Source organism: Phodopus roborovskii, unplaced genomic scaffold, assembly GCF_943737965.1.
Source record: "Phodopus roborovskii unplaced genomic scaffold, PHOROB, whole genome shotgun sequence".
NCBI lineage: Eukaryota > Metazoa > Chordata > Mammalia > Rodentia > Cricetidae > Phodopus > Phodopus roborovskii.
The window spans coordinates 167,117-192,285 of NW_026126646.1; the positions used below are offsets into that span (position 1 = coordinate 167,117).

The following is a 25,169-nucleotide window of genomic DNA, read 5'->3' on the forward strand; positions in this document are numbered from 1 at the left end:
GAGGCTACTGCTTTTGCTTTATGAGTTTTAATGAAATATCTCTCTTCTGTGTATGTTCTGGAGGAAATATAGGCATGAATTTACAAATCAACGTAGAATAACAGTGGCGGGGTGGTAGCGCTTTGCAATTGGCCCTTAAAGCTGATGGTTTCTTATCGTCACCTCTGCTATAACAGGCCTGGGGAGCTGCCAGAAGGGTCTCCAAAGATGATTGGCTGGAGTGGCTGAGACGGCTGAGTCTGGAGCTGCTGAAGGACTCCTCATCGCCTTCCCTACGCTCGTGCTGGGCCCTGGCTCAGGCCTACAACCCAATGGCCAGGTGTGATGTGCCAGGACTCTCTGCCTGGCTTCCTTCCCCTGTGCTCAAGTCTCCCCCCACCCCCACCCACAGTGGACATTTATTGTTTACAGTGAGGAATAAAGTGGTAATTTAGTTAACAGACAACCATTTTCCTTAGTAGGCAACAGAAGGAAGGCATTTTATTTCTCTTATCAGCAGAGCTGGTTTATAGTGCATTTAGTAGTAGTCATTGCCTCTAAGGTTAGGGTCCGATCATGATTTAGTTCCTCTCATTCACTTCAAAGTTTTGGTTCTGGTTTTTGGGGGTTTTGTAAAGCCATGTCTAGAAGTTTTCTGTCTCTGTAGTGTGTGGATTACACATGCCCAGCTGATGTTCTGTGTTGTTTTGTACCAAGGTCATTTGTAAGCACAATGTCTTTCCCAGAAGGCTGGTTTGTTTATTTTGTTTTTGGTTTTTGGAGGCGGGGTTTCTCTGTGTAACAGCTCCGGCTGTCCTGGAACTTACTTTGTAGACCAGGCTGATCTTGAACTCACAGAGATCCGCCTGAGTGCTGGGATAAAGGCAGGTGCTGCTACCACCTGGTAGAGGCTGTTTGTCAACCTAGTCCCAAATGTAAACATTGGTGATCCTCTGAATAGATAAAGGAAAGCTTATTTCTTCATTTATACCAGGCTGGTTTCAGTGTTCAGATTAAAATTCCAAATTTTGGTGTTTTTTGTTTGGTTTTTTTTTTTTTTTCCTACCAAATTCCAAAATGATACCATTGGTCTAACTTAGCCTTGCAGTGTGTAACCACAAGTGAAGAAGTAGTAGCAAGTTCTAAGCCCATCCATTCCTCTACCACCACAGGCCACCGTGCCTAGCAAAGCAGCGTGGCATTATATGTTGGGGGCTGGGGAGGGGGCGGTGCCCATCCGTGAGACTGTGTTGATTGACGGCGGTGTTGTGGTCTGGGAAATGGCTCTTGTTCTGTTGGGGACCGGCTGGGAGTCCCCTGTGCCTTCTGCTGGTGCCTTGAGTTTGTTGTCATCTCTCCTGTCATCATCCAGGGAGACGTTCCCAGGGTGTTTGGGAAGCTTTGGACACTGTCCAGGAAATACTACAAGACTCACTTAAGGACTGTTATTCCCTAAATCTGTTCATGTCGAAGTTTTCTTTCTGTTCGTCGCAATGGAGAGGAGCAAGGCAGAAACTGCCAGGAAACGTAACTGTGACGACAAGCCAGGGTGCTGCATTCTCCTCCCCACCCCACTCTCCCACAGTCCCCTGTGTAGACGTCTGTACCCGGTCAGCCGGGCGGTGGTGGCGCACACCTTTACTCCCAGTACTCGGGAGGCAAAGGCCGGTGGATCTCTGTTAGTTCAAAGCCAGCCTGGTCTACATAGTGAGTTCCAGGACAGGCTCCAAAGCTACAGAGAAACCCTGTCTCGAAAAGCAAAACAAAAACAAACAAACAAACGAAAAGATTCAGTTGTAATTGCTACGCTTGACGATGCATGCCTGAGATCACAGCAGTTGGGAGGTTCGAGCAATAGGAAGCCCCGAGTTTGAGAGCAGTCTGGGCTATCGTGTGAGACCCTGGCTCAGGCAAACAAACATATGAATAGTCAGTAGGTACGTGTGGTTCTTTTCGTGTGAAGTTTCCTCCCTTGTTTGCCACAGAGCAGGTATTTAGTGTCCAGCACGTACTGCGCTGCTTGGGGAAGGTTTAATAACTCCAGCAGCTCCCTTCAGGCAGCAGTGCTCCTTGTAACCAAACGGCAGCACCAGAAGCGGGTCGGTAGAGTGTGTGGCACCAGGCAGGGGTGTGGGCGGGATCCCTGACGTCCTCCTCGGCTCCCTGTGCTTACAGGGATCTCTTCAATGCCGCCTTTGTGTCCTGCTGGTCTGAACTGAATGAAGACCAACAAGACGAGCTCATCAGAAGCATTGAGTTGGCCCTCACGTCTCAAGACATCGCCGAAGTCACACAGACCCTCTTGAACTTGGCTGAGTTCATGGAACACAGTGACAAGGTGAGACACCCTCCCACACCCCCACACCCCGGTCCCAGCGGACAGTGATAGGAACCCAGCTGGCTGGAGGGGCGGCTTGCACACAGTCCAGGCTTGTGTGTGCCCCATCTACCACACTCCTGTGCTTTCCTGTAGGGCCCCCTGCCTCTGAGAGATGACAATGGCATCGTGCTGTTGGGTGAGAGAGCTTACCATACTCCTGTGCTTTCCTGTAGGGCCCCCTGCCTCTGAGAGATGACAATGGCATCGTGCTGTTGGGCGAGAGAGCTGCCAAGTGCCGAGCATATGCAAAAGCACTACACTACAAAGAACTGGAGTTCCAGAAAGGGCCCACACCTGCCATACTTGAGTCCCTCATCAGGTAGGCCCCGAACGCCTGTCCTACTGCCCGGGAGCCAGTTGTAGAATTCAGCTGCGTGAAGTCTGCCATCAGGTCCGGTTGGCACATGTGAATATGTGGTTACAGATGGCTGTCAGTAGTCAAGCCATGTAGTCACACCTGCCAACCCTCACCACCTGTACGCCGTTGTTTTCCAGCCCCTGCTTTCTTGTCCTAGTGCAATCTACAGGACTCTCGGGAAGACAGATGTGCCAAGCAGGGTTAGGGTGCCCCGAGGCAGGGTCAGGTTTTAGAGACACAGTCTTTAGTGCCACTCTCCCTCCTTTGGAGCTCCGTGAATGTGAAGAGTGAAGTCTGAGATGCAGTGATCTTTCCCCAATCCGTTTTGTTCTCCCCTCTCCTAGGATGGTTTGGAGTCTTCTGAGTAGGAAAAGGGGGTTGTTCAATAAATTCGGTGCTGTTAGAAATTACAAGCAGCCAGAAACGTTAGCCTCAGCTCCTAGAGGCCCGCTCACTTCCCCCAGTGATTTTAGAAATGTTAACTCTGGGATCTGCTATCTCCGTAGAGATGCTAACGTGGTTCTTCATTTAACTGCGGACAAGATAGCTCAGGACAAATCAACAGCGTAGGCCGACAGACTCCGCTGAGTAGAGCCTCAGCAGCTGAGCTCTGTGCAGGTGGCGAAAGACGTAACGTAGAAGGTGGGAATGGAATCCTACTGTGCCAGATCCACTGACACAGAGAATGTCAATTTCTGAAGTACCTGTGGGGACAGTTACAGATGTGCCACCCCACAAGGACTGCTTCGGCACGGGAAACACAAAGACCTGCATTTCTCCGCCCAGCTCTCACTTGTACAACCTCATGTGACAGCTTACAGAAACAGGGCAACTAACTGGGCACATTAACTTTAACTTCAGAGAGCTGGTTTAACCCATCGTGTCCTTGCTGACTTTTCTGAGACCTATTTGAAACTCTTCATGCTGCCCTTGGCTTTTCCTCATATTTGAGACAATCATAGAAACGTTGAAGTTAATGCAGTTTTTAGCAGAAAGGTGCCGTATGGCTAGGAAAGTACTCCTTGGTGTTTTAAGCCTACGTAACTGAACATGATTGTAGTTCCCTGCAAATAGATTTGATTTGACGCCTTTTGTTCTGTTTGTTGTAAATTCGGACCTAAGAGAAAGCATGCATTCTAAGCTGGGCCTGCTCAGCTGACAGAGCTTAGGTGGCTTCTGCCTCCGAGTGGCCTCTGGAGCCTCCTTGTTCCTTTCTGTGCAGCTCCTTACATCCACAGCTTTCTCTTCAGACGAAAACCTCCTTAAGCACCACTGTGCTGAGTGTGATGCTGTCTGTACCAGGGAAAGTTGTTTTGTTGTGTCTGGGGGTGTCGGGTCTGTTTGTTTATTTGGTTTGCAGAGTGAACGTAGACTCCCCCTTCCTCAGACTCCTGAGTTCTGTTATAAAAATCCACCTGAAGAGAAAGCTGCTATTGGGAAGCTGCCCCAGAGTATCCCCCAGAGTTGTAGGAGAGACACCTAATGGCCCCTCCTGGGGTCCTGGCACTTTGAGTTACATGCCCCCTTTGTGGGTTTCAAGTCACTGACTGAATTCCTTTCTTCACCGTGGCGTCTAAGTTCCTGCCCCTCTCCTCTGTTCAGGCACATCGTAGGTGTCATGTCTGTTTTGACAGTTATCACCCTTCCCTCCACGCAATGACTAATTTCTCCCCCCCATTCATATTCCACTTACCAATTTATCTACTCTCAGGGCCTGTGGTAATACATACACTTAACATTAACAAGCTATTATTTTTGGTTTTCGTTTTTAAAAAACTAATATTTCCCTTTTGAGCCAGATGTGGTGCACACCTGTAATCCCAGCACTCGAGAGGTAGATTTGGGAGGATTTTCTGCTCTGGTTCTGTCTGTCTGTCTCCTTTCTTTTGGATTTCTTACCTGTCTATTCCAGAACAAATTAAATCCCACATGTAATCTCTAAGCTGGGTCAACACTAAGACAATATAAACTGTTTGAAGCTTGGATAGATGAGAGAGTATAATCACTTCTCAGGGGAACAGTGGATTAGAAGGAATTCAGTTTTAAGAAACACATCATAATGGCTGTGGGGGTTTTACTGGTTATCCAGTGCATGAGGGCAGCCATCTGTTGGCCTGTCTTTTGTTCTTGTTGGTTGAGACAGGGTCTCACTGCATAGCCTTGGCAGTCCTGGAACGGTACGTCCTTTGTCTTCTGAAGCAGCACCCGGCTCTGCTTCTTTCTGGTCCTTGATCAGAGGCTGTGGGGGAACTGTCCGTGGTGTCTGTCTGTCACCTTCCGTGGCATCCATCTGTCAGCTAGTACCAAAGCGCATGCTCAGACATGTGGGAGCTAGGAATGCCGTGCCCATCCTTCACCCTCTTCTTCCCCCTCTGAGAAGTTTCTCTAGGAAGTGTGGAGGCCCACGGAAGTTCTTTGGGGGATCATATTGAATGAAGAAGAACTATCAGCTTCTCTGTGTGGATGCCTGGCTCTGCATACTCCTGCCAGGCCTGTCCTCTGGGTCCTGCAGACCGCTGGTGCGGGCCATCTCATTCTCCTACCTGCCTGAGGGAATTTCTGTTTGAATAGCTCTCCCCTGGGAACCTGTTTTATGCAGCTTCTCTTCTCACTATTTCTTTGGAAAATTCCCAAGGTTCTTGTTCATGAGGGGAAGTAGATTCCCAGGTACCCCCCCCTTTGCCTGCCCCTTCCCCTCCTACCCCCCTTGCCTACCCCTTTCCCCTACCACCCCCTCTTACCTACCTCTTTCCCCTCCTACCCCCTTTGTTTACCCCTTTCCCTCCCCCTCCCCCCTTGCCTACCCTTTCCCCTCCCCCTTCCCCCCCTGCCCTTCTACTGCCCTTTTCCTTTTCTGGCTTCCTGCTCCTTTGGTTTCCTTGACTATGGAACCAACTAAAGGGTTAATGCTCACTCTGACTTTTTACCTGAAGTTTTTATCACACTCTCAGTGGTAATAATAAGAATTTAAAAGAAAATGCTCAAATTTTGATAATATTTATTGTAAAAGAAAAAGATATTTTAAATGTTTAACACAGAGACCACAATCTTTTATTTTTACTAAGCAAGATGCTTCTTACATACAGCGTTAAGTTTTACCCACAGCGCCATCTACCTTCATTTCCCAGACAGTCTTCTTCTAGACAGTATTTTCAAAGGGGATCTGAGTATGATAGGTATGTCAGCTGAGAATGTGTTAAGACAGTACTGTGATCACCCAGAGGCTGTGCTCACCTCCGCTGGCCTTCGCTCCCACAGCAGACCCACAGCGTGCCTGTGCTGTTCCCTGACTCTGGAAACTCCCTGAAGCGAGACCACCTGGGCAGCTGGTCTTTAGCCCACACAGTTTTGTCTCTTAAAAATCCTATATGCCTGCCGCGGTGGCGCAAGCCTTTAATCCCAGCACTTGAGAAGCAGAAGCAGGTAGATCTCTGTGAGTTCAAGGCCAGCCACTACATAATGAGTTCAGGACAGTCAGAGCTATGTAGAGAGAGACCCTGTCTCAAAAAGAAAAACAAAATCCTGTAGACACAAGGAAATGTCATGGGATTTAAGGAGAGGAAGCCACCATCTGCTTCTCATCGTTTCTCAAGGCTTCTTTCTCCTCTGACAGTCACAATAGTCTTTTCGATTGTTCTTTCCCTCGGTTAGAGAAAATGGGCAGAGTTCCTCGGGGTTAACTGTTTCCCACGGGTAAGCCACGTGGGAGACGGCTGCTGCTCTCCGGGCCCACGCCATCCTCCCCGTCCGCAGCAGTGGCAGACCCCGCTGTGTCCACTGACTGTTGCCATTTGCTAGTGCATACTGATTGGCGCCTGTGGTCCTAGTGGGTGTGCATGTGCTCACATTGGTGGCACAGAGAAAGTTCTGTCGTGCTCCCTAGAGAGTGGCTTTTCACTTCCTCCCCTTTCTCCACCCTCCTCCCGCCCTGCTCTGTCCCTCTCAGCCTTCCACGCCTCACTTCCATGGCTCTGCCTTGCAGCAGCCCTCTCAGGGCTGGTAGACCTCTGGACGGATCTTCATCTCCACCCGTTTGAGGGAGTAGTTGGCTCCGTGCCAGCCGTACCAGCTGATGCCATCCATGTGCTTCCTGTGCTCCCCCTGGCGGTAGTACACCCCATTGAGGTTGGAGTCTGTGCAGCAGTTGTACCAGTAGCCACCTGGCGTGAGAAACAGGGCAGGCTAGTAGGCTAGACTGTGTGTGTGTGTGTGTGTGTGTGGCTGATGGCGTCAAAGCTGGCGGGCAGCAGCGGGAGCACCGCAGCCGGAGCACTCCCCCAGAGCGCTGCAGCACTTGCTTGTTCTCAGTGAGACGGGGTCCCAAGCTTTGTTTATTTGCCCCTGTGCCTCCCAGATCTCACCTTTGCGGAGCTGTGCACACTTGTCTAAGCAGTTGTCATTGTCCTTGTCCTTGGTGCTGAAGACCGTGTTGTTATGGTAGAGGAGGGCATCCTTCCCCACATTGCCGCTGTAGTTCCCCAGGAAGAGGCGGTAGCTGTTCAGCTCATTGGCCAATGCAAAGTGGCTGTACTCTGCGTAGCGTGCATTGCCCTCCCAGTCCTGGCAAGGAGGAGCAGAGCCTTAGGGAAACTATAAAGGATTTCATTTCCGCGGACCCTGAACCCTTCTCTCTCACTAGCCCCACAGCCAAACGTCCCTTCAGTGGCGGGGCTCTGACAGGACTGTTATCGATCACCATGTTACCTGGAAGCTAGTAAACAAAGGTCTGAGACTTGGGTCTGGACTAACCGTATAACCTGGACTGTTCTTTCTGTACCCCTTCATGTCTGGCTGATTTTTGTTAAATCTCACGCTGAGATGCTGTAGGAGAAAGTGGGAACATTGTACTTGAAGCCTTCTAGAGGGCCGTCACCCCCAGCATCACTGATATTTGCACTTAGAAAGATCCCAGAGCAGAGGCAATCGTGTTTCTGCCCCTCTAACTCTGGGTTTACCCCTGGTTTGGCTTGTCCTTCCCAGGTCTGGGTCAGCTAGAGAGATAGAAAGAAAGAAAGAAAAAACTCCCTCAACTGTACTGGACCTTCAGGGAAATTGCCACAGTGACTGTACAAGCCTAATGTGTACTGTACAAGACTATAGTGATGCTCCCAAACCATGCATAGTCATGTGCAGAGGGCCTGGACCAGTCAGGGGCTCACAGCTTGAACTTACCTCCAGCTCTACACGGAGCCGTGTTGGCTGTCTGGTAAGCCGGTGGATATGTTCATTCCCTAGCCAGAAGTCCCCTCGGATGCTGCCGAAGCCCTGCTTATACTGTCTCCAGTCTTGGTAGAAGGAGACAAGGCCACTCTTCCGTCTCTGGATGACAGTCCAGCCCCCGCCTGAAGTTTCCATGTCACAGAACACCTGAAGCACAGAGGACCCTCTTGGCAGGGGAAGAGCTGGAAGACAGACTCCCCAGCCTGTGGCCTGTGCCTCAGGGTCAGCGGCCCATGTACTCTCTGAACACTGCCGCTAGTGTGGAGGGGCTGGGCCACAGTGATGCTTAGCTTGGGGATGTATTGGGGGGGGGGTGTCAGGTGAGCACAACCTAAATGGAAGAATTAGGAACTTGAGTGAGTGTGCCTCCTTCTAATGCCTCCTTTCCTCTCCTGAGGAGCAGTTGCTCTAGGACGTTGCCAGAAATGTGAACTAGTCATGTGTCGGTGAGTTGACATTTGACTGGTGATTTGAAAGGAAGTAGCTGACCGGAGTGTGGAGGGAGGAATCCCATAAATTGGGCATTCTCATATCTCCAGCACACGGTACGTTTGCTTCTCTGAATTCCCCTCTCTGTAGAACAGAGCAAGCCCTGATGTCTCGGTGTAGTTTAGGGCTGGAGGACAAAAGATGGGACATGGCAGTAGTGACCTCACCTCCAGCTCAGGGCTGCCCAGGAACTCATCGGGAGGGAGCTTGTATACTCCAGAGATGCGGTAGTTCTTCTGGTAGAGGGAGTAGCAGTCATAGATGGCGTCTGTGAGGGGACAGAGTGAGCAGAGATTTGAGCCCCAGGGGTGGGAGGGAGTGCGTGCCTGCTGGTCTGAACCCATTAAAAACCATGGGGTGCCCGTGGGTAGCAGAGGGCACCAGGATCCTGGGGGCATGGTTGGGCTTCTTGGTTAGGAGGCATTAGAGTAGGGAAGCCCTTCACCTGTGCCGAGGGGCATTAACCAGGAAGTTCCAGGTTAAGTGTAAATAAGGCACCCTGCTCTAGCACCAGGCTGGACACCGGAAATGGTGTGGCGTGTGGAGGCCGCGTGGCAGCTACCCTGTGAGTAGCTTCAGGCTCCTCTGGGGCTCAGTCCTGGGTAAAATGGTTTGCTTTGTTGCTGTTTCTTGGTTGGTTTTGGTTTGTGGTTTCTCTGGTAGTAGCTACTGTGAGCTGGTGCTCTAATTAGGGAGACAGATCTGAAGCCTTGTCCCCTCCCCAATCTCACATTGCTAGATATTCAAATGAAAGCCAGAACCCTAAGGATCCTGTTGGGACCATTCCCTGCAAGTTTTGATAAAACAAGGAAATGAGCCTTTCCCATTTCCCCTCGGGCTTGATTTAAAAGCTGCCATGGCTGCCTTGAGGCTGGTGCTCAGTGCTGGGTTTTGTCTCCTTGTTCTGAACAGCAGAGTGACTTCAAAGAAGCAGCTGCTTCTGGAGAGTGTTGCTGTTGAAGGGCACTTCCTGGCCTGTCTTGGGACTTCTTCCTTGGTGCCCACTGGCACAGAGCATGTTGGGAAAGGGGAAGTGAGGTACACCTGCCCTTCCTCCCGGTAGGAAGAAGTGGTAGAGTCAGCTCTGCATCTGGCCTGGTCTTCTGCATGGCCAGTTTCATCTCACAGGCAAATTGTAGACTCACTTGTCTGATAAATGAGAACACCTGCCTCTTGGTTCCCAAACCGAGGATCCCGAGGTCTATGCTTTGAAAGCAGTTTGTATGCTTGTTTAACTAGCTAACAGACTTTTCAGGGTTAACTTCGGGTAAAACTTATTCTTTGTCTAAATCAAGGGTAACCAGGGTCTTACTCACTGGAGACTAATCCTGCCTTCCTGACTTGGTTTACAGTGAGTGCAGCCAGCTTTAGTGAGAGATGCTTCACCTGTAGAATATACCCATTCCGAGTGTTTTCCAGTAACTTGAGACAAGTAGATTTACCTCTGAGCAGCAAATTCATCTGTTGGCCTGTCTGCCAAGCTAGCCAACAACTGAGCATTGTTTTCCTGAAGAACGTGCCTTATTTTCAGCCATTAAAGACTGAAGCATTTCAACATTACATTTACTTATTTTCTTTATTATTTGGGAGGGTTTTATTAGCAAACGGGAGAAAATAGATTAGGACTGTAGAATATTGAGTCGTCTGTCCTTTCTTGAGCACAAAGGTTTCCTTCAAATGGCTGCAGGCTGTGTCTGCACCTGTGAAATGAGCTAGCTGGCATTTGCACCCACCCACACTAAGATCTAGGGACACCCCAAAACCGTATGGGGTGAAACTTTGCGTCTAAAGCAGCAGCTGTTAGAGTCAATTGCTCGTCCCTGCTCCTGACAGCCTGCCAGCTCTCCGGAAGGAAGTATGGCAGGGCCACACCAACCTTGTGTGACTTCGGGCAGGCTTCAGGCTACAGACTTCTAATTTGCTGAAATTTTGTGTGATTCAGAGAGACTGGAGCCAGGCATGATGTTTCATGCCTGCAGTTCCAGTGCTTGGGAGGCTAAGGCAGTAGGATCCAGAGTCCAGGGCCAGCCTAGGCTACACAGTGAGTGAAGCCAGCCAGGGCTATGCGAGGCTTTGTCTCAAAGAGGGAATGGTAGGTCCTGGCTAACCCCCAGGGGTCATCCAGGAGATGCTCAGCTGGGACAGGTGTGACGCACAAGGACAGCACTTACCTGCCGAGGTCTGTGTGACAGTCTGTGCCGCCTGTAACTGCATGATGTCGATCTGGTTGTTCATCTCCGAGTACTTGCTCTCGGCCACTGTGAGCCGGGACTCCATGCGCTTGCTGCTGCTCTCCAGCTCCATCACCTGCATGACCACGCTCACCCAGTCGCTCTCCTGCTTCTTGCTCAGTTCACCCAGGAGGCTGCTGAGGTTGGCAACCTGGGCTTTGAGCTCCCGCATCTCCTCACAGCACGAGGCTGCTTTGAGCTGTGCAGGTGTCTTGCGCTTAGGCGGCTTCTGCAGCCACACGGGGTGGCTGACAAAGGCCACCAGGATAATGCATAGCCAGGCCTTCCTCAGCATTGTCTGCAGGCCTGTTGGAGAAGTCTCTCGAGAGCTAGAGTCTGGGAAGCTTACTCTTTGACTCACACTGCCTTCCTGGTGGTCTCCTTCCTCTGCGCTCTCTTAGCCTTTCTCAAAGCTAGCGTTTCTAGACAGGAACTCAGTGGGTATTGGAACACTTTCCTTCCCAAGTCTGAGTGCCCCACCAAGGCAGCATCTTAAATATTGTTGGTGCCGGTACCTCCACCCTACTACCATGGCTGTGTGCTAAAGCCCCTCCCACCTCATCTGGGAAGGTCAGGTGCCTGTTGAGTGAAGTCAGCTCAAACTTAGGCCAGAGGAGAGGAGGAGGGGGACGGGCCAGTGTTTGTTTCCTTGTCTGTACAGTCTCTGGGCTCAGACGGGAGGCTGTGAATTTGTTTCCAGTTGCGCCTATTAGATTATACCCCTGCCAGCCTCTGGCTCAGCTGTATCAGCAGACGGGCAGTACATGAGTTTCCAAACTCCCGTCTGAAGGTTATGTAACACAGACTGGGGGTGGGGTGGTGACAAGGAGTCAGGATGGAGACTGCTGAGCTAGGGGCCCTGCTAAGGTGATCTGTGCTGTTTACTTGTGGTTCTGGTTTATTCGGACATCCTGACGAGTGTGGGCAAAGATGAGTTTTAACTGGGCTGGACATGTCTTTTTCTGGTCATCATTCAGGGTTTTACAGAATCCTGTTGAAACTGGTTAGTAGTTTGTGTCTGTGAACTACCTTCCCTTTTTACACACCTTCCTTCCATTTTACAAGGAGGTGTCACAAGCTTTTAGGACAGAGAGGAAGACTCAGCCATGCCAGGTATGGCTCTGGCATTGGTCACCGGCACCATCTGTGTCTGGTCAGCAGTGAAGAGCCCCAACTTTTGCCCAGACTTCAAACTCAGAGAAAAGTCTCCCGTCACCACGGCAGTCTGGATCAGGAGTCTGGGTTCCCTCTCCATGCAGTGTGGTTAGTTAGGGTTGTTAGTCCCCCTGTACCCACCTAGGACTTTGCCTGAGAAACAGGATTCTACTTGAAGTGCTCTTCTGAAGTCATGTAAAGTCATGGAACTTCTCACTGAAACTATATACACAGGTCCCTCTGTCCTTACTTACCAAGAGCTCTGTCTTTGGAACGTATGCTTGCTGTTTCTGCGTTGGGAAGCCACTGAGGTAGTCACATGACGTACCACTCAGCTTGAGTCCCACATACAAACCTGACATTGCACAGAGGCAAGTGGGTCTGTGAGTTCGAGGGCAGCCTGGTCTACAAAGCAAGTTCCAGGACATCAGGGCTGCACAGAGAAACCCTGCCTCCAAAATAAAATAAAACAAACAAAAGACAACCCAGAAGGGATAGAAAATCCAGCGGTATTTGCATTGTATACTCTTTATGTATGCCGGATCCAGTGGGTATGAAGACCTGCCCGCCTAGAGGAGCGTGTGAGCAGACTTCGAGTTCATGAAGATGTGCAAGGCTCTGCCATCTCGTGAGTCAGCTCAGAAACTCACATTCGAACCACAGAAACATGTCCCTGCACACCAGCCAGAAGGACGAGGAGAGGAGGAGCTGAAAGGGCCAAAGTTTTCACGTACTCCTGAGAGAGCTGAACAGTGAAGCCAGCATGACGTCTTGCGGAGCTGAACATAGCCTGTGACCTAACAGTTCCAGCTGTTTTCTCAATAGCGGTGCAAGCGCGCATGCTCTGAAAGACAATTCAGAAGTGTTCCTGGAAAGACCACGCCCAGTAACCAAGCTGCTGAAATCAGTCCATCACATAGGCAAACTGTAGTGTCTCTCTCACAGTGGAATCACTGCTCCACAAGAGGTCCACTACGGCACCAAACAAGGTTGAGTGTTCACATAAGTTCAAAAACGGACAAGCAAAGGCCTGGGGAGATGGCAAAGGACCGAGGTTTGATTCCCAGCACCTGTGTGGTGGCTCACAACTTCCAGTGCCTTCCTGTGACTTCTGCAGGCACATGCATGTGGTGCGCAGACATTTATGCAGGCAAATCACTCATGCATGTAAAACAAAAACCAGCAACAAACACCTACAAGCCGAGTGTTAGAAGTCAGTGACAGTCACCACGGGAACAGGATGGGGTAGGAGGTGGCTAAAAGCTGCAGTGCACTGCCCTGTACTTTCTTGGTCTATCGGAAGTCCCAAATGTGTCTTTCCTCTTAAAATCATCTATCTGCGTGCTTAGGGACATTCTTTCCAACATACTTCCTTCTAGAAATTTGTTTAAAAATAGATGATGCATAAATTATGAGGACGAGTAGGTGATCGAGGCATAGTAAATGTCAAGTACTTCACATCGTTTGGAAAGCCTCTACTGTCTCTCCTGACGTCGGGGCTGAAATCTGTTCTTTTCCAGTTGCTTTATTTTCCTATTGTTCCCATTACATGGCATTTGCTTCCATTAGTCCTTTTTGTATCTGCTTTTGGCACTAACACGTAAGCTCCATGAGAGACAGGCCTTGTCCATCTGTCTGCACACTGTGGTAGCTGCATCTGGCATTCACCACGAAGCCCAGAAGGAATACCGTACTGGATCTGTCAGATGGAGATGGGATTCCAAGGGGAATATGGGAATATGGAAGCTGTGGGGCTTCCAGTCTCTCTCTGACATCTGTCTCAGAAACAGTGACATGTAACAGCGGTGACGCGGCTGGTGTCTCAGTTCTTTAGAACGTTTACAGCCTGTGTGTCCTGCTGTCCAGTTGGTGTATCGCCTCTCCCCAGCTCCCTCCTTGTCGCATAGACATCAGCAGGGATGGAACAGAGTGTAGGCCAGCCCATACTGCTTTTATAGAAGGCGTATCTAGAAGCTGCCCATTTGTGTTTCTCACTGCATCCATGTGCTAGAGTGCCAGATCTTGGCCACCCAGAGACCAGGAGCAGACTTCACCCAGGATACCCACTGTGCTTTGCATCCGAGTAGAACAAACTGGGTTCTGTGAGCCCTCCCCAGCCTCCTCATCTCCCTCATAGTCTCTCCCTGAGGTCTTCCCTTCCCTCTGGATGTGAAGATGCAGGAAAAGGGAGAAACCCTCCGGGGTGGGGTGGGGGGGAGCAGTGTGCACTGTGGCAGAACAAAAAGATAACAGCCAATTTGTCAAAAAGCACTGACAAAAAAGATAAAGTTAGAAATAATTAACTGGCTGACATACTGGGAGCAGTGTGCCTGCCAGTAACTCCCTAAATCAGCCTGAGCCTTGAGATGCAACAGCCATTCATCGGTTTTACAGCACGCCTCTGACAGGCTCCTCAGATGGAAACCTGGCCCTCACAGACCGTGGGCTTTGACACTGAACCAACCTGTGCCACGTGCTGGCTTGCATTAGGTTCGAGGTCCACATCCATCCAGGAGATGCCTGCAGTCAATATGTACCCAGTCTGTCGCCAGGCAGTCTTGGCCTCTAGGGACAATTTCCAGAGGGGCACATGAACTTGTAAGCGAATGCACAGCTTTCCTAGCGGCCTGGACCCACCGGGTACCACTGTCAGCCAGCTGGATTCTCTTGGTGACGCTTTGCTGGCATAGCTTTGGAAAGAATTATGAGGCCAGTGTGGTAGCCCACACCTGAACTCCCAGCGTTGCAGAGGCTGGGACAGGAGCGTAGTAAGTTCATAGCTGTATAGTGAGACCATGTCAAAACTCACAAAACAAACAAGGAAGTACGAATTATCCTAGGAAAGTGGAAAATGCCTGTGTTATGTGCAAAAGCAGAATGCAGGAGCATGTGCTTGGGCATCAATGTATAAAATCTGTCTAACCAATATGCACAGGTGGGATTATTTTAAACTAAAATTATATTGTAATAAACTTCCCAATTTGGGGCAGGGAACCCAGAGATACAGCTCCGTGGACTAGCACTTTCCTAGCACACATGTGAGGTCCTGGGTTCAATCACCAGCACCTTGTGCCACCAAAAAACATGTGTTTGCCTCTCTGTGTTTCCTTTCTCCAGTAAGTTACAGGTGTGGTAGCTTGTGCCTGCGTTCCCAGCTCTCTGGCTTGCACAGGAAGAGCACTGCAAGCTCAAGGGCCAGCCTAGGCTACAGAGAAAGACTGTCTCAGAAAACCAAAAAAAAAAAAAAAAAAAAAAAAAAAAACAAAAGAATAAAATGAGCAAATAAAAACTTTTTAGAAGATATCCTCACTCAACAATTTCTAAAAGGTGAGGGTTCTCTATCTCTCTTCCAGACCTAGCCACCTGTTACCATTCACCCTTCCCAGTCTTGAGGAGAGCGCACTCTGTCGGCACGTGTGTGCAGTAGTGCACGTGTAGGAGTTGAGGACTCAGGTCATCTGGCTCGGTGACAAGTGTCGTTGCTCACGGTGTCTTCTCGCCTTTTTCAGGGGGTTAGTTCTAAGACCTTACAGTTTCCCGCCATATTCCTTCCTCTGCATTTGAATAACCCCGCTTCGGCCACTTCGGCCCCTTTCTGTCAAGTTCCTGGTGTCCCTTTGCTTCCCGTCTTCACTGCTGTCCTTCCATCTTGAAGTTAACAATCCATTCCAAAAGAGACTGTTGTTGGGGCCCCTGAACAGATCATTCTCTTGTTCCAAGACTCTTGAGCTGCCTGATGGAGACGGCAGGGCGTAGCCAACCCTTTGATCCCGGCTCTGTGGGGGCATCAGACAGTTGTGTTCAGAGCTGGGAGACGTTGCGGGGCAGCTGAAGCAGTTCTGCTCTGAAAACAGCTCTGTGATGCTGTGCTCGGGGTCCTAAGCGGTGTTGTGCACCATCCATTGTGGCTGCTCCAGACACCCCGTTCCAACCACCTCCTGCCAGCTGCGGTGCATGTGTCACCGTCCCAGTGCCAAGGGAATGCAGAGAATTCTCCTTTGACAGGGAACCAAGTAAAAGGCAGACAGCAGTCTGCACTAGAAGGAAGGCCCGGGGCCAGTGGGAGCCAGCAGTACCGGTCTCATAAATTCCTGATGGAGCATCAGGGAAGCCCGGGCATTGCAGATGGAGCACAGATGCTCCTGGTCAGTCTAGGCACCCGCCCCTCCAGCCTTGGTGTGGGAGCTCTCCCTTCCCTCCACCCTTAACCGCCCTAGGTCACAAAGGCTCTGAGGCTAAGAGAAGAGAGAAATAGAGTGATGCAAAGGGCCACAAAGGAAGAAAACTCCGAATCAGCTACTGCCAACAGTGACTAGGAAACCCTTTGGGGACAGTAGTCCTTCTCGGGTAGCAGGAATGGCAGCTGAGCTATTTCACTTGCAGGTCAGTCCCTTCCTTCTCCGTGAAACTAGTCCCAAACTGCCTAGGAAGATCCCCAGGATGAGAGGCGGACATATGGGGAGGGCACAGGGGATTAGGAGGAGGGGAGTGGGTGCACACAGTGTGTACATGTGTGAACTTGTTAGCCTAAACGTCTCTAAATACCGTACTTTAAGAAAACACACAGGTGTGTGGTGGTGTCGCACATCTTCAATCCCAGCGCCTGAGAGGCAGAGGCAGAGGCAGAGGCAGGTGGATCTCTGAATTCCAGGCCAGCCTGGTCTACAGAATGAGTTCCAGGACAGCCTCACAGAGAAACCCTGTCCCTAAACAAAGAAGGAAGGAAGGAAGCACAGAGCATAGCTTGGGGGCAGCATGGGGTCGGGTTACAGGGTTGGTGGCCCTCCCGCTTCCCTGAAGTCAGCCACCTCTCCCACTGTGGCAGCCACGTGTTCCCTGCCTCAGGACCACTCTGGTGTCTTCCCAGGAGAAGTGCCCTTTGTGACCTGCTCGTCTGTGAGGACATGAAGGCAGCTTCTTGTCTTTACTCATTAGTTGTAGTCAACTCCAGAAAGTGTTTTCTTGAGTTGGCAAGAATGTTCCAGGATGAATAGGCCCCTCTCGCAGCCGACGTTCTCATTTCCTAGAATCAGGTCCATTTGTGAACTCTGGGTTTTATTTTTTCAGGTAAGCAGTTTTGGCTTGCTTTGTAGACTCCTAAGTAAGTCGACTGCCCTGTCATTTCCCCCCACCGCTAAGTAGGGGTAGCTGCCCGGACCTCCGTCTCTGCATTTGCCTTGTTGTGTCTCTACCAGCATCCGCGAGGACTGGTTTGTACTGAGCAGTCCTCTGCTGCCGGGCTGAGTCTCAGGTCAGGTGGCCCTTTGTGTCTTTCAGTGTGAGTAGGGAAAGACCAGGGTGGGGCACACGGGGACGGTTTCTGGAAGGGGCTTTGTGACACTCCCAGCTGCCATAAAATGGGCTTTTCAGAAGGGGAGCAGGGAGGAAAGGGGACTTCTTCACAAGAGCAGAATATGTACCCTATTCTTCCATTCCCATAAAGTGACGTTGGCATGGTGGTCAGATGACAGCTGGCAGAGCGTGGGTCTCTTCTTTTGTCATTGTGGGTCCCAGAGATTGGACTCCAGTCATCAGACTGCAGCAAGAGCCATCTCTCCAGCTCTAAGATGGCTTTGAAATGGTGACACGGCATCAACAACAGCCTGTGACCTTTTTTTCCTCACATATAAAGTGGGTCTGTTGATAACTTTCGGCTTAAATGTAGTACCTACCACATGCAGTGAGCGCTCCCCTTGACGAAGGGAGTCGTCACAGCACATTGCCACTGAAGGTAGGGTCATGCAAGAAGAAAGAACCACTAAAGCCTCCAAAAGACAGGCTCTCTTTGGTGGGACAAATGGGGGAGAGTTTGAGACAGGGTTTATCTGTGTAGCCCTGGGTGTTCTGGAACTCGCTCAGTAGACCAGGCTGGTCTCAAACTCTGCCTCCCGAGTGCTGGGACTAAAGGCGTGCGCCACCACTGCCCTGCAGACAGGTTCTATTATTGATCAGTAAGATTTGGATCATTTAGGCCTCAAATCCAAGGTTATGAATTTAATTTCTGATTGAGCCCTCTCATTTTTCATGGGTCTCTGTCAGAGATAATTTTTCATTGCTTTTTCTTCTTGCTACACAAGAGCAGCCCAGGGACAGGAAGCATCCTAGCTCCACAGCCTTTGCTGATGGCCTGATCCCTCTGCTGTGTCCACCCGGCCCCACTTCCTCTTCCTCCTGAGCATCCTCAAGGTCTGCACATGCAACATGGGGTACACTGCAGAAGTGATTTGTTCCGGCAGCTGGGGGAGTTAGGGAATGAGGAGGGCTCATTCTCCATGCTCAGTGACATATTGGTCTGTGTTGCATGGCTGTATTGCTAAGCCATGGAACTTGTGAAAAGTTTAAATTTGTGCAATAATATGTTGAGTTGTCAATAGTGATGCAACTCCTTTAATCCCAGAATTTGGGAGGCAGAGGCAGGTGAATCTCTGAGTTCAGAGTTAAAGGCCAGCCTGGTCTGCAGAACAAGTTCTAGGGCAGCCAGGGCTACACAGAAAAACCCTGTCTCGAAAAACCAAATAAAATAAAATGAAAAAAAATGTATTATTGTTGTTAAACTCTCTTTTATGCATAATTAGTGGCAGAATGGATTAGGCAAAGGCATTTTTGTGGTTTTGGTTTTGGTCTTTTGTTTAGCCATAATGTCAGTGAGTCTCAGAGTAAACCAAGCACTTTATAATGTGCTGGAAACAGGAATTGTTCTTAAAACAGAATGTGTTCAGAACACAAGATTAGAAGGCAGTTGCTAAAACTGGTGTGGTGGTTTTCCTTTTGGTTTTGGTTTTGTTTTGTTTTTCGATCTGTTTAGACTTAGCATTCTCTGGCCCAGGCGAAGAACACGTGACTCCTTGTCAGGGCAGTTCCATCCTACCAGGACTTGCTCCCACCAAGGCCACCTTTGGCGTCCCCATGTTTCGGGGAGCACTCACTGGCTTTCATTTTCCTGTTTTCTTAGGTGAGGTGAGGGTCTCATGTGCCATGAGTTGCTACACATGTAGAGACAAGCCTACACCTTTGAGGAGCCCAATCTTTCCTTCTACCATGTGGGTCCTGGGGATCAAACTCAGGCTGTCAGGCTTGGCAGCAAGTGTCTTTATCCACTGAGCCATCTTTCCCATCTGGCCCATTTCCCACCTCTTGATAGAGACATCCAGTTGCTCCGGGTATTGGGGGAACATTCTGATTCAGTCTGCCTTTAGACTTGATGTCCTTGGCTTTGGTGTCCTCATTAGTAAGACGGAACAAATCTTAACCTTTCTTTCCTGGTTTTCTCAGGGATGTGAGGCCAGGAATGATGGTTGGAAGGACTGTCAGAAATGTGCTTTGTAAACAGGAGGCATTCGATTATTACTTTCACAAATGTTAACCTCTCTTAGCCTATTAGATTTCTGGGCAGTTTCTTTCAGTTTTATTGGAAGAAAAGTGGTGGAATTAAAAAAAATATATTTACAACAGCTGCTTCTTGCCATATTATTACCACATGGAATCCAAATTGTGGAATTTCCCAAATCACTTAAAAATTAATTCTGCTCTAGCAGACAGTTTGTACTCTGTGCAGTAAACTCTGTGCATGCTCATCGCATCAGTCTAGACTCCCAAGTTGGTGTTTGCCCGGCCAGTATCTGCGTGCAGCCATTGCTGCCTCCTCACTCAGTGCTCCCCCATTTCCCTGACTTCCAGACCAGTGGCAGGCAGTGTTTAGCACTGACTCAGTTGCACAAGTTCCTCTTAGAACGAAGGGCTAAGGCTTGCAGTTCTCCCCCCCCACTTCGGGGCCATCCTGTAGCCTCTGATGACTTAACTGTAGGGACCAGCACTGCTCAGAAGTCCACCTGGGTAGAGTCCCAGTAAAAAGCATCCATGTGCCGATGGCCTGCACCCCAAGATTCACTGCAGAGGGAGGGAGTTGTCTCTGAAGACGGGCCACAGAAGCCTGTGGATTTGAAGACAGTGGGCTCTGGCAGATGAGCAGTGAGCATAAACAGAGAGCCTGAGAATCATGCCATTTAAAACAATTATTTTCATGTCAATGAATATTTGCCTATGTGCATATATGTGCACCATCAGATCCTTGTCAAAAGCAGCAAATGTTCTTAACCACTGAGACATCTCTCCAGCCCCAATTTACAATGTTTAAATGGTGGTGACAGGAGTGTCTGTTGCTGGTGAGCCATCTTGCCCAGTGTCTCCAGACCTCTCACCCTGAGATGCATGAGTGTAACTGTGTCTTCCTTTTGTTTCCTCAGCATTAATAATAAACTACAGCAGCCTGAGGCAGCTTCCGGTGTGTTAGAATACGCTATGAAACACTTTGGAGAGCTGGTAAGTGCCTTCTCATTCCTTCTAGAAAGATAGGAAGTAGAGATGTGACTACAGAGGCACTCGGCTGCCACCTTGGAAGAGTTACTTTTCATTTCTGTGGGGTTTTTCCTTAATGTGTGAGGATCTGAATGCCAACCTGCCTGTATCTTAGGGATGAAAGAGACAATGCAAGATGGACTGCATTCAAAAGAAATGGGTGTGGGGGGGAGGGGCGCATGGCCTGATCAGCAGTGGTAATTGTCATGAACTCTTAGCATGTAATGTGTGACGAATACCCCTCATGCTTCATTGGGCTCCATCCTCACAGGGACTCTATGCAGTGGCTATTGTTATTATCCCCTTTCTCAATGGAGGTTGAACACCTGTCTGAGCCAACAGAGCAAGTATAGGGCAGGACCAGGATTTGAACTTGGGCAGGCAGGCACCAAGACTGCCCATTCAGCCTGGCCTGTCACCTGTAACAGAGCCTTTGTGCCTGTCCCTGAGTTACCAGCCAGTACACTGCCTTAGAAACTGGCCAATTCCCCAAGAGGAAAATAAAGTGCACTCTTAATCGCTGATGGTGAGGGGCTCTGCGTTCATCATCACTGACGCAGCTGCCGCTTGGCTGCCATCCCTGCCTGCCCCACACAGATCACTCCCATGACTCCTTGTGGTTTGAGAGGGTTCTTTGACGTTCCTTGCATTTATAAAGCACTAACTTAATCAGTTTAACACTGGGACCCTGGGAGGCCAGCAAATGCTGGGGCCATATATTTGATGCAGAGCCTTTTACTAATGGTGTAGTTCACTTACGGTGCTTTCCTCATCAAAAGGCAGGGGCTTCTATTTGATTGGACTGAAACTTCAGGTCATCTGTCACCATCTTACACACATATTGCTGTAAACAGACTTAAGGACAGCATCTCTCCAGATGATGACAAAATGCAGAGACCACGTCTCACCCGTCTTTACCCCATTCCGTGTTAGGGAAGGCAGACAGCAAACAGTGTGCTCACTGCCCAGGCCAGGCCGTACTCTGCTACAATATCCCTAGAGCTTGGGCCCCCGTGAGTCCGATTGAAACAAGGGTCCTTTGCACATCTGGTGTTGAGGTGATCTGCCAGCAGATGGCTCACACTCCGGTGCGCAGAGTGCCAGCCATAAATGAAAGTCTCTCCATCTTCAGGTTCTAAGAGTGGCCATTAGCTCAGGATTATTGCTAAACCGTGGTGGATTTTCTGTTCTATTTAGGTAGCTGAATCGTATTAAGCTTGACGATGGTTTGCCTTTTCTTGGCAGAGCCTGTGCTTTCTCAGCACAATTTATGTAACAGCAATCTCATTAGAATCTTGTGTGATTCATTGCTTAAGTCTTATAGTTTCTGCAACCCTTTGCAATTCGAAATGTCCTGCCCCCTGTTTGACCTGCTCCATATGCTGCTCCCTCTACTTTCTGCTGGTTCACTGAGTGTGTGCTACACATTAGTCACTGGCTCTTTGTGTGGAAATCCAACCTGGGACATTTGTCTGCGCTGCCCTTCGTCTTAGAGCGTTTCATTACACTCTCAGGAAGTCATTCTCCAAGTTCTCTTTCAAGTGTAGGCAGAATGGAAACGTTATTCTTGGCTTAAAGGATGAAGTTTAGTTCACCCTGCCACAGATAGGCCGATCTCAGCAAACCTCCCTGGCACTGGGGTGAGGCTGACATGGCATTAGCTGGTGCATGGACAGCAGGGGTATTGGAAGGGGGTGCAGTCAACATGACACAGTAGAATGGCTTCTTACCGGGCTCTGCAAGCAAAGGTTCTTTCAGGCCACTCAACAGAGTAGTGGTTTCTTCTGTATCTGCCGCATAACCATCAGTTTTATCTAGAAAGAGGAGGAAGGAGCAAGGGCAATTAATGTGGGCCCCGCATGTATGATATACAAGTCCTACCTCAGAATCATGTTGTTCTTTGAGGGCCCTCTGGAGAGCCAATGGCCTGGCCTGGTGCTGGAGCTGGGGAAGAAACTCAAAGGCAGGCACAACACAACACATCATAAAACAGTCTGCGGGCCATTCTGGTCTGCATCTGCGGACCCGTGCTTTTACTCGTGTGGGCACCTCTCGCTGTCAGCGTGGCACCCTGTGTGCCAGGGTAGTGGAATCCCTCCTTTGGCCTTGACTCTGGTAGCAGCGCCAAGTGCTACACAGAGGGAATGTTGGATGCGAGGCTGTAGAAGGATGAAAGGTTGTCCAAAGAATTTCAAGTATTGTGTTGTATTTTAAATTACTTCCTGAAAGTTTAGAAATACATTAAGAATGCAGAGAATCAAGGGCTTCTAAAAAGCAGTGGCTGTGGTCTGGGCTGCTGTGCCTGTCACACAGCCCAGTGTCAGCCGTGCAGCCACGGGCGTGCAGAAGCTGTGGTGGGGGACCAGTTTCCCTGCATGCTTGCCCCTGTGTACTGACGTCCCCAGACCACTGGACGTGATGGGAGTGGGACTGGGCCCCCCATGTGCTCTCAGTTTACCTCAGGAGTCCGTGTCTGTCATTTGTGTGCCCTGCCAAGCAACCTAGCTCCAGACGAGCTCTTCCGGCCTAAGCTGGACGGACACACTGATAGGTGAAGCTTGTGTGTGCATAGAGGATAGCATAGGCAAGGGCGTGTGGATCCGAAAGCATAAACCCTTGCTCTCCGCAGGAGATCCAGGCCACATGGTATGAGAAGCTACATGAGTGGGAGGACGCTCTTGTGGCCTATGATAAGAAGATGGACACCAACAAGGATGACCCGGAGCTGATGCTGGGCCGCATGCGCTGTCTGGAAGCCTTGGGGGAATGGTGAGTTGCACTGGGGTGATGGCAGAGGTGTGAGTCTCCAGCTAGTCTTCCCGGCTCTTGATCTGAGCCACCAGTGCCACCAATGCTTTCCCAGAAACCATCGCTACTTTGGTGTTTCTTATCTCTCTTCTGCCTCAGCACACACTTGGTTTTGACTTGGTTCAGTTGTTTCTATTTTTGCTGTTTGAGTCGCTCTCACTCCGTAGCTGGTGCTGGCCCGGAACTTGCTGTCTAGCCCAGACTGACTTGTACTTGTGGCAATCCTCCTGCCTCAACCACCCTAGTGATGGGTATACACCGCTGCCCCCAGATGTGTTGTTTTATGCTTTTTGTTTTCTTACTCTGCATATGGCTGCAGGTAGAAGAGCTGTGAGTGAGTCCCTGGACACTGCTTTCTCCACCGCTCTCGTGCTCCTGACCTTGGCCGATCTGCCAAAGAGTTCATGTTCTAAAGCTTTGGGGTTTTTTGTTTTTGTTTTTTTTTTTTGTTTTTGTTTTTGTTTTTTGTATTTTTTTTTGTTTGTTTGTTTTTAATAATTAGCTCTTGGGGCTGAAGAGATGGTCCAGCAGCTAAAAGCACTGGTTGCTTTTACAGAGGACCTGGGTTCAGTTCCCAAAACCCACTAAGCAACCTTCTTTATCAGATGATCCAGTGCCCCCTTCTGGCCTCTTCAAGTAGTGCTTGCACAGTATACACAGGCAAGCACATGCAGGCAGAACACCCCTACACATAAAAATAGGAATAAATCAATCCTGCATTCTTTGGAGGGGAAAAAAACACTAATGATTGGTTCTTGTCGGGATGAGTGTGGTGGTGTACACCTTTAATCTCAGCACTCAGAAGGCAGTAGTGGCAGGTGGACCTGAGTAGGTTTTAGGCCAACCTGGTCTATATAGCAAGTTCCAGACAGCTAGGTCTTCACAGAGAGATCCTGTTTAAAAAACAAAATGAGCAGGGCTGGAAAGATGACTCAGTGGTTAAGAGCACTGGCTGCTCTTTCAGATTCCTAGCAACCACATGGTGGCTCACAAACATCTGAGGTGGAATCTGATGCAGTCTTCTGTCATGCAGGCATTCGTACAAATAGAGCATTCGTATACATAAAATACATAAGGAAATAAGTCTTTAAAATAAGCAAAATGAACCAACAAAGCACATGAGCTCTTGGTGATACTCTTAGGAAAGAACAGTGGCTGTCCTCAGCAGCTGCTTCACAGCTATCAGATAGCACAGGGCCATACAGGATGCAAAAGACAGAGTCCAGCACTCCACCGTGAGGCTGATGGGCCAAGCACAGGAACGGCTATGAAAGCCAAGAAGGTGTCTTCTGATTACACATGGACTTCTTGGCAAAGGCACTGTAGCTTTTAGCCCTCAATAGTAGTGGCTACAAATCCCTAAGGTAGAACGTGATATATTGTTGGCATGAAAATTTAATGTCAAGGAATTTAGCCATGCAGTGGTGGCACATGCCTTTAATCCAAGCACTCCAGAAGCAGAGGCAGGAGGATCTCTGTGAGTTCTAGGCCAGCCTGGTCTACAGAGTGAGTTCCAGGGCACCCAGGACAAGAGTTTCAGATAGACAGTGACTGGGGAGGTAACTCAGCCGCTGTAGTGCTTGCTGAACAACAGGCAGGAAGATCTGGATTCGGATCCCAGTGTCCACACAGAAGTCAGACATGGTGATATGCATTGAACCATAGAGAAGCAGACAGGTGATCCCAGGAGCTTCTGGGTTCAGAAAGAGATCCTGTCTCAAACAATAAAGGACAGCGGGGCAGGCAGGAGACATGGCTCACTGATGAGAGCACATGGTACAGAGCATGAAGACCTGTGCTCACATCCCAGTGCCCACATAAAAGGCTGGACGCGGCACACTCATGTCCTTGTAAACCCAGACACATGAAGGGCAGAGACAAGAAGCTTGCCAGTGCTTACATTGCTGGCCTAGCTCTAAGATCAGTGAGAAACCTTTCCCTGAGGCCCAAGAAATGGCTCAGCTGTTCAGAACACTGGCTGTTCTTCCAGAGGACCTGGGTTTGATTCCCATCACCCACATGGCAGCTCACAACTGTCTGGAATTTCAGTTCCATTCACATAGTACACGGAGGCAAAACACACATACATACATACATACATACATACATACATACATACATATATATCTTTTAATTAAAAAACAACTGTCTCAGTAACTAAGGCAGAGCATTGTAGAAACAGGTCTCCACACAT

General features: G+C 49.6%; 2 protein-coding genes across 2 annotated transcripts in view; one reads left to right on the forward strand and one right to left on the reverse strand.

Moving 5' to 3' along the window:
• The window catches only part of Mtor (mechanistic target of rapamycin kinase), a 105,826-nt gene that overhangs the window by 38,824 nt on the left and 41,833 nt on the right, over positions 1-25,169 (forward strand). The window contains exons 26-30 of the mRNA XM_051173945.1: positions 177-319; positions 2,155-2,317; positions 2,533-2,678; positions 20,056-20,131; positions 22,797-22,936. Coding sequence (XP_051029902.1) covers positions 177-319; positions 2,155-2,317; positions 2,533-2,678; positions 20,056-20,131; positions 22,797-22,936 — 668 coding nt within the window. The remainder of the gene's footprint in view (positions 1-176; positions 320-2,154; positions 2,318-2,532; positions 2,679-20,055; positions 20,132-22,796; positions 22,937-25,169) is intronic.
• On the reverse strand, positions 5,699-11,093 carry Angptl7 (angiopoietin like 7). The gene is made up of 5 exons (XM_051173946.1): positions 10,598-11,093; positions 8,594-8,694; positions 7,890-8,084; positions 7,079-7,277; positions 5,699-6,877 (listed from the first exon to the last, which is right to left on the reverse strand). Exons 1-5 carry the CDS (start codon positions 10,950-10,952, stop codon positions 6,708-6,710), a joined length of 1,020 nt encoding a protein of 339 aa, XP_051029903.1. The 5' UTR covers positions 10,953-11,093; the 3' UTR covers positions 5,699-6,707.

What these genes read in the sequence shown, in the direction of transcription:
- Angptl7 (XM_051173946.1), bottom strand. Translation starts at nt 10,952, where the DNA reads ATGCTGAGGAAGGCCTGGCTATGCATTATCCTGGTGGCCTTTGTCAGC. An exon ending in TGTCACACAGACCTCGGCAG is followed by an intron (nt 8,695 to 10,597) that starts GTAAGTGCTGTC and finishes GTCCCCTCACAG; the next exon opens with ACGCCATCTATGACTGCTAC. An exon ending in TGGGCAGCCCTGAGCTGGAG is followed by an intron (nt 8,085 to 8,593) that starts GTGAGGTCACTA and finishes TCTGTGCTTCAG; the next exon opens with GTGTTCTGTGACATGGAAAC.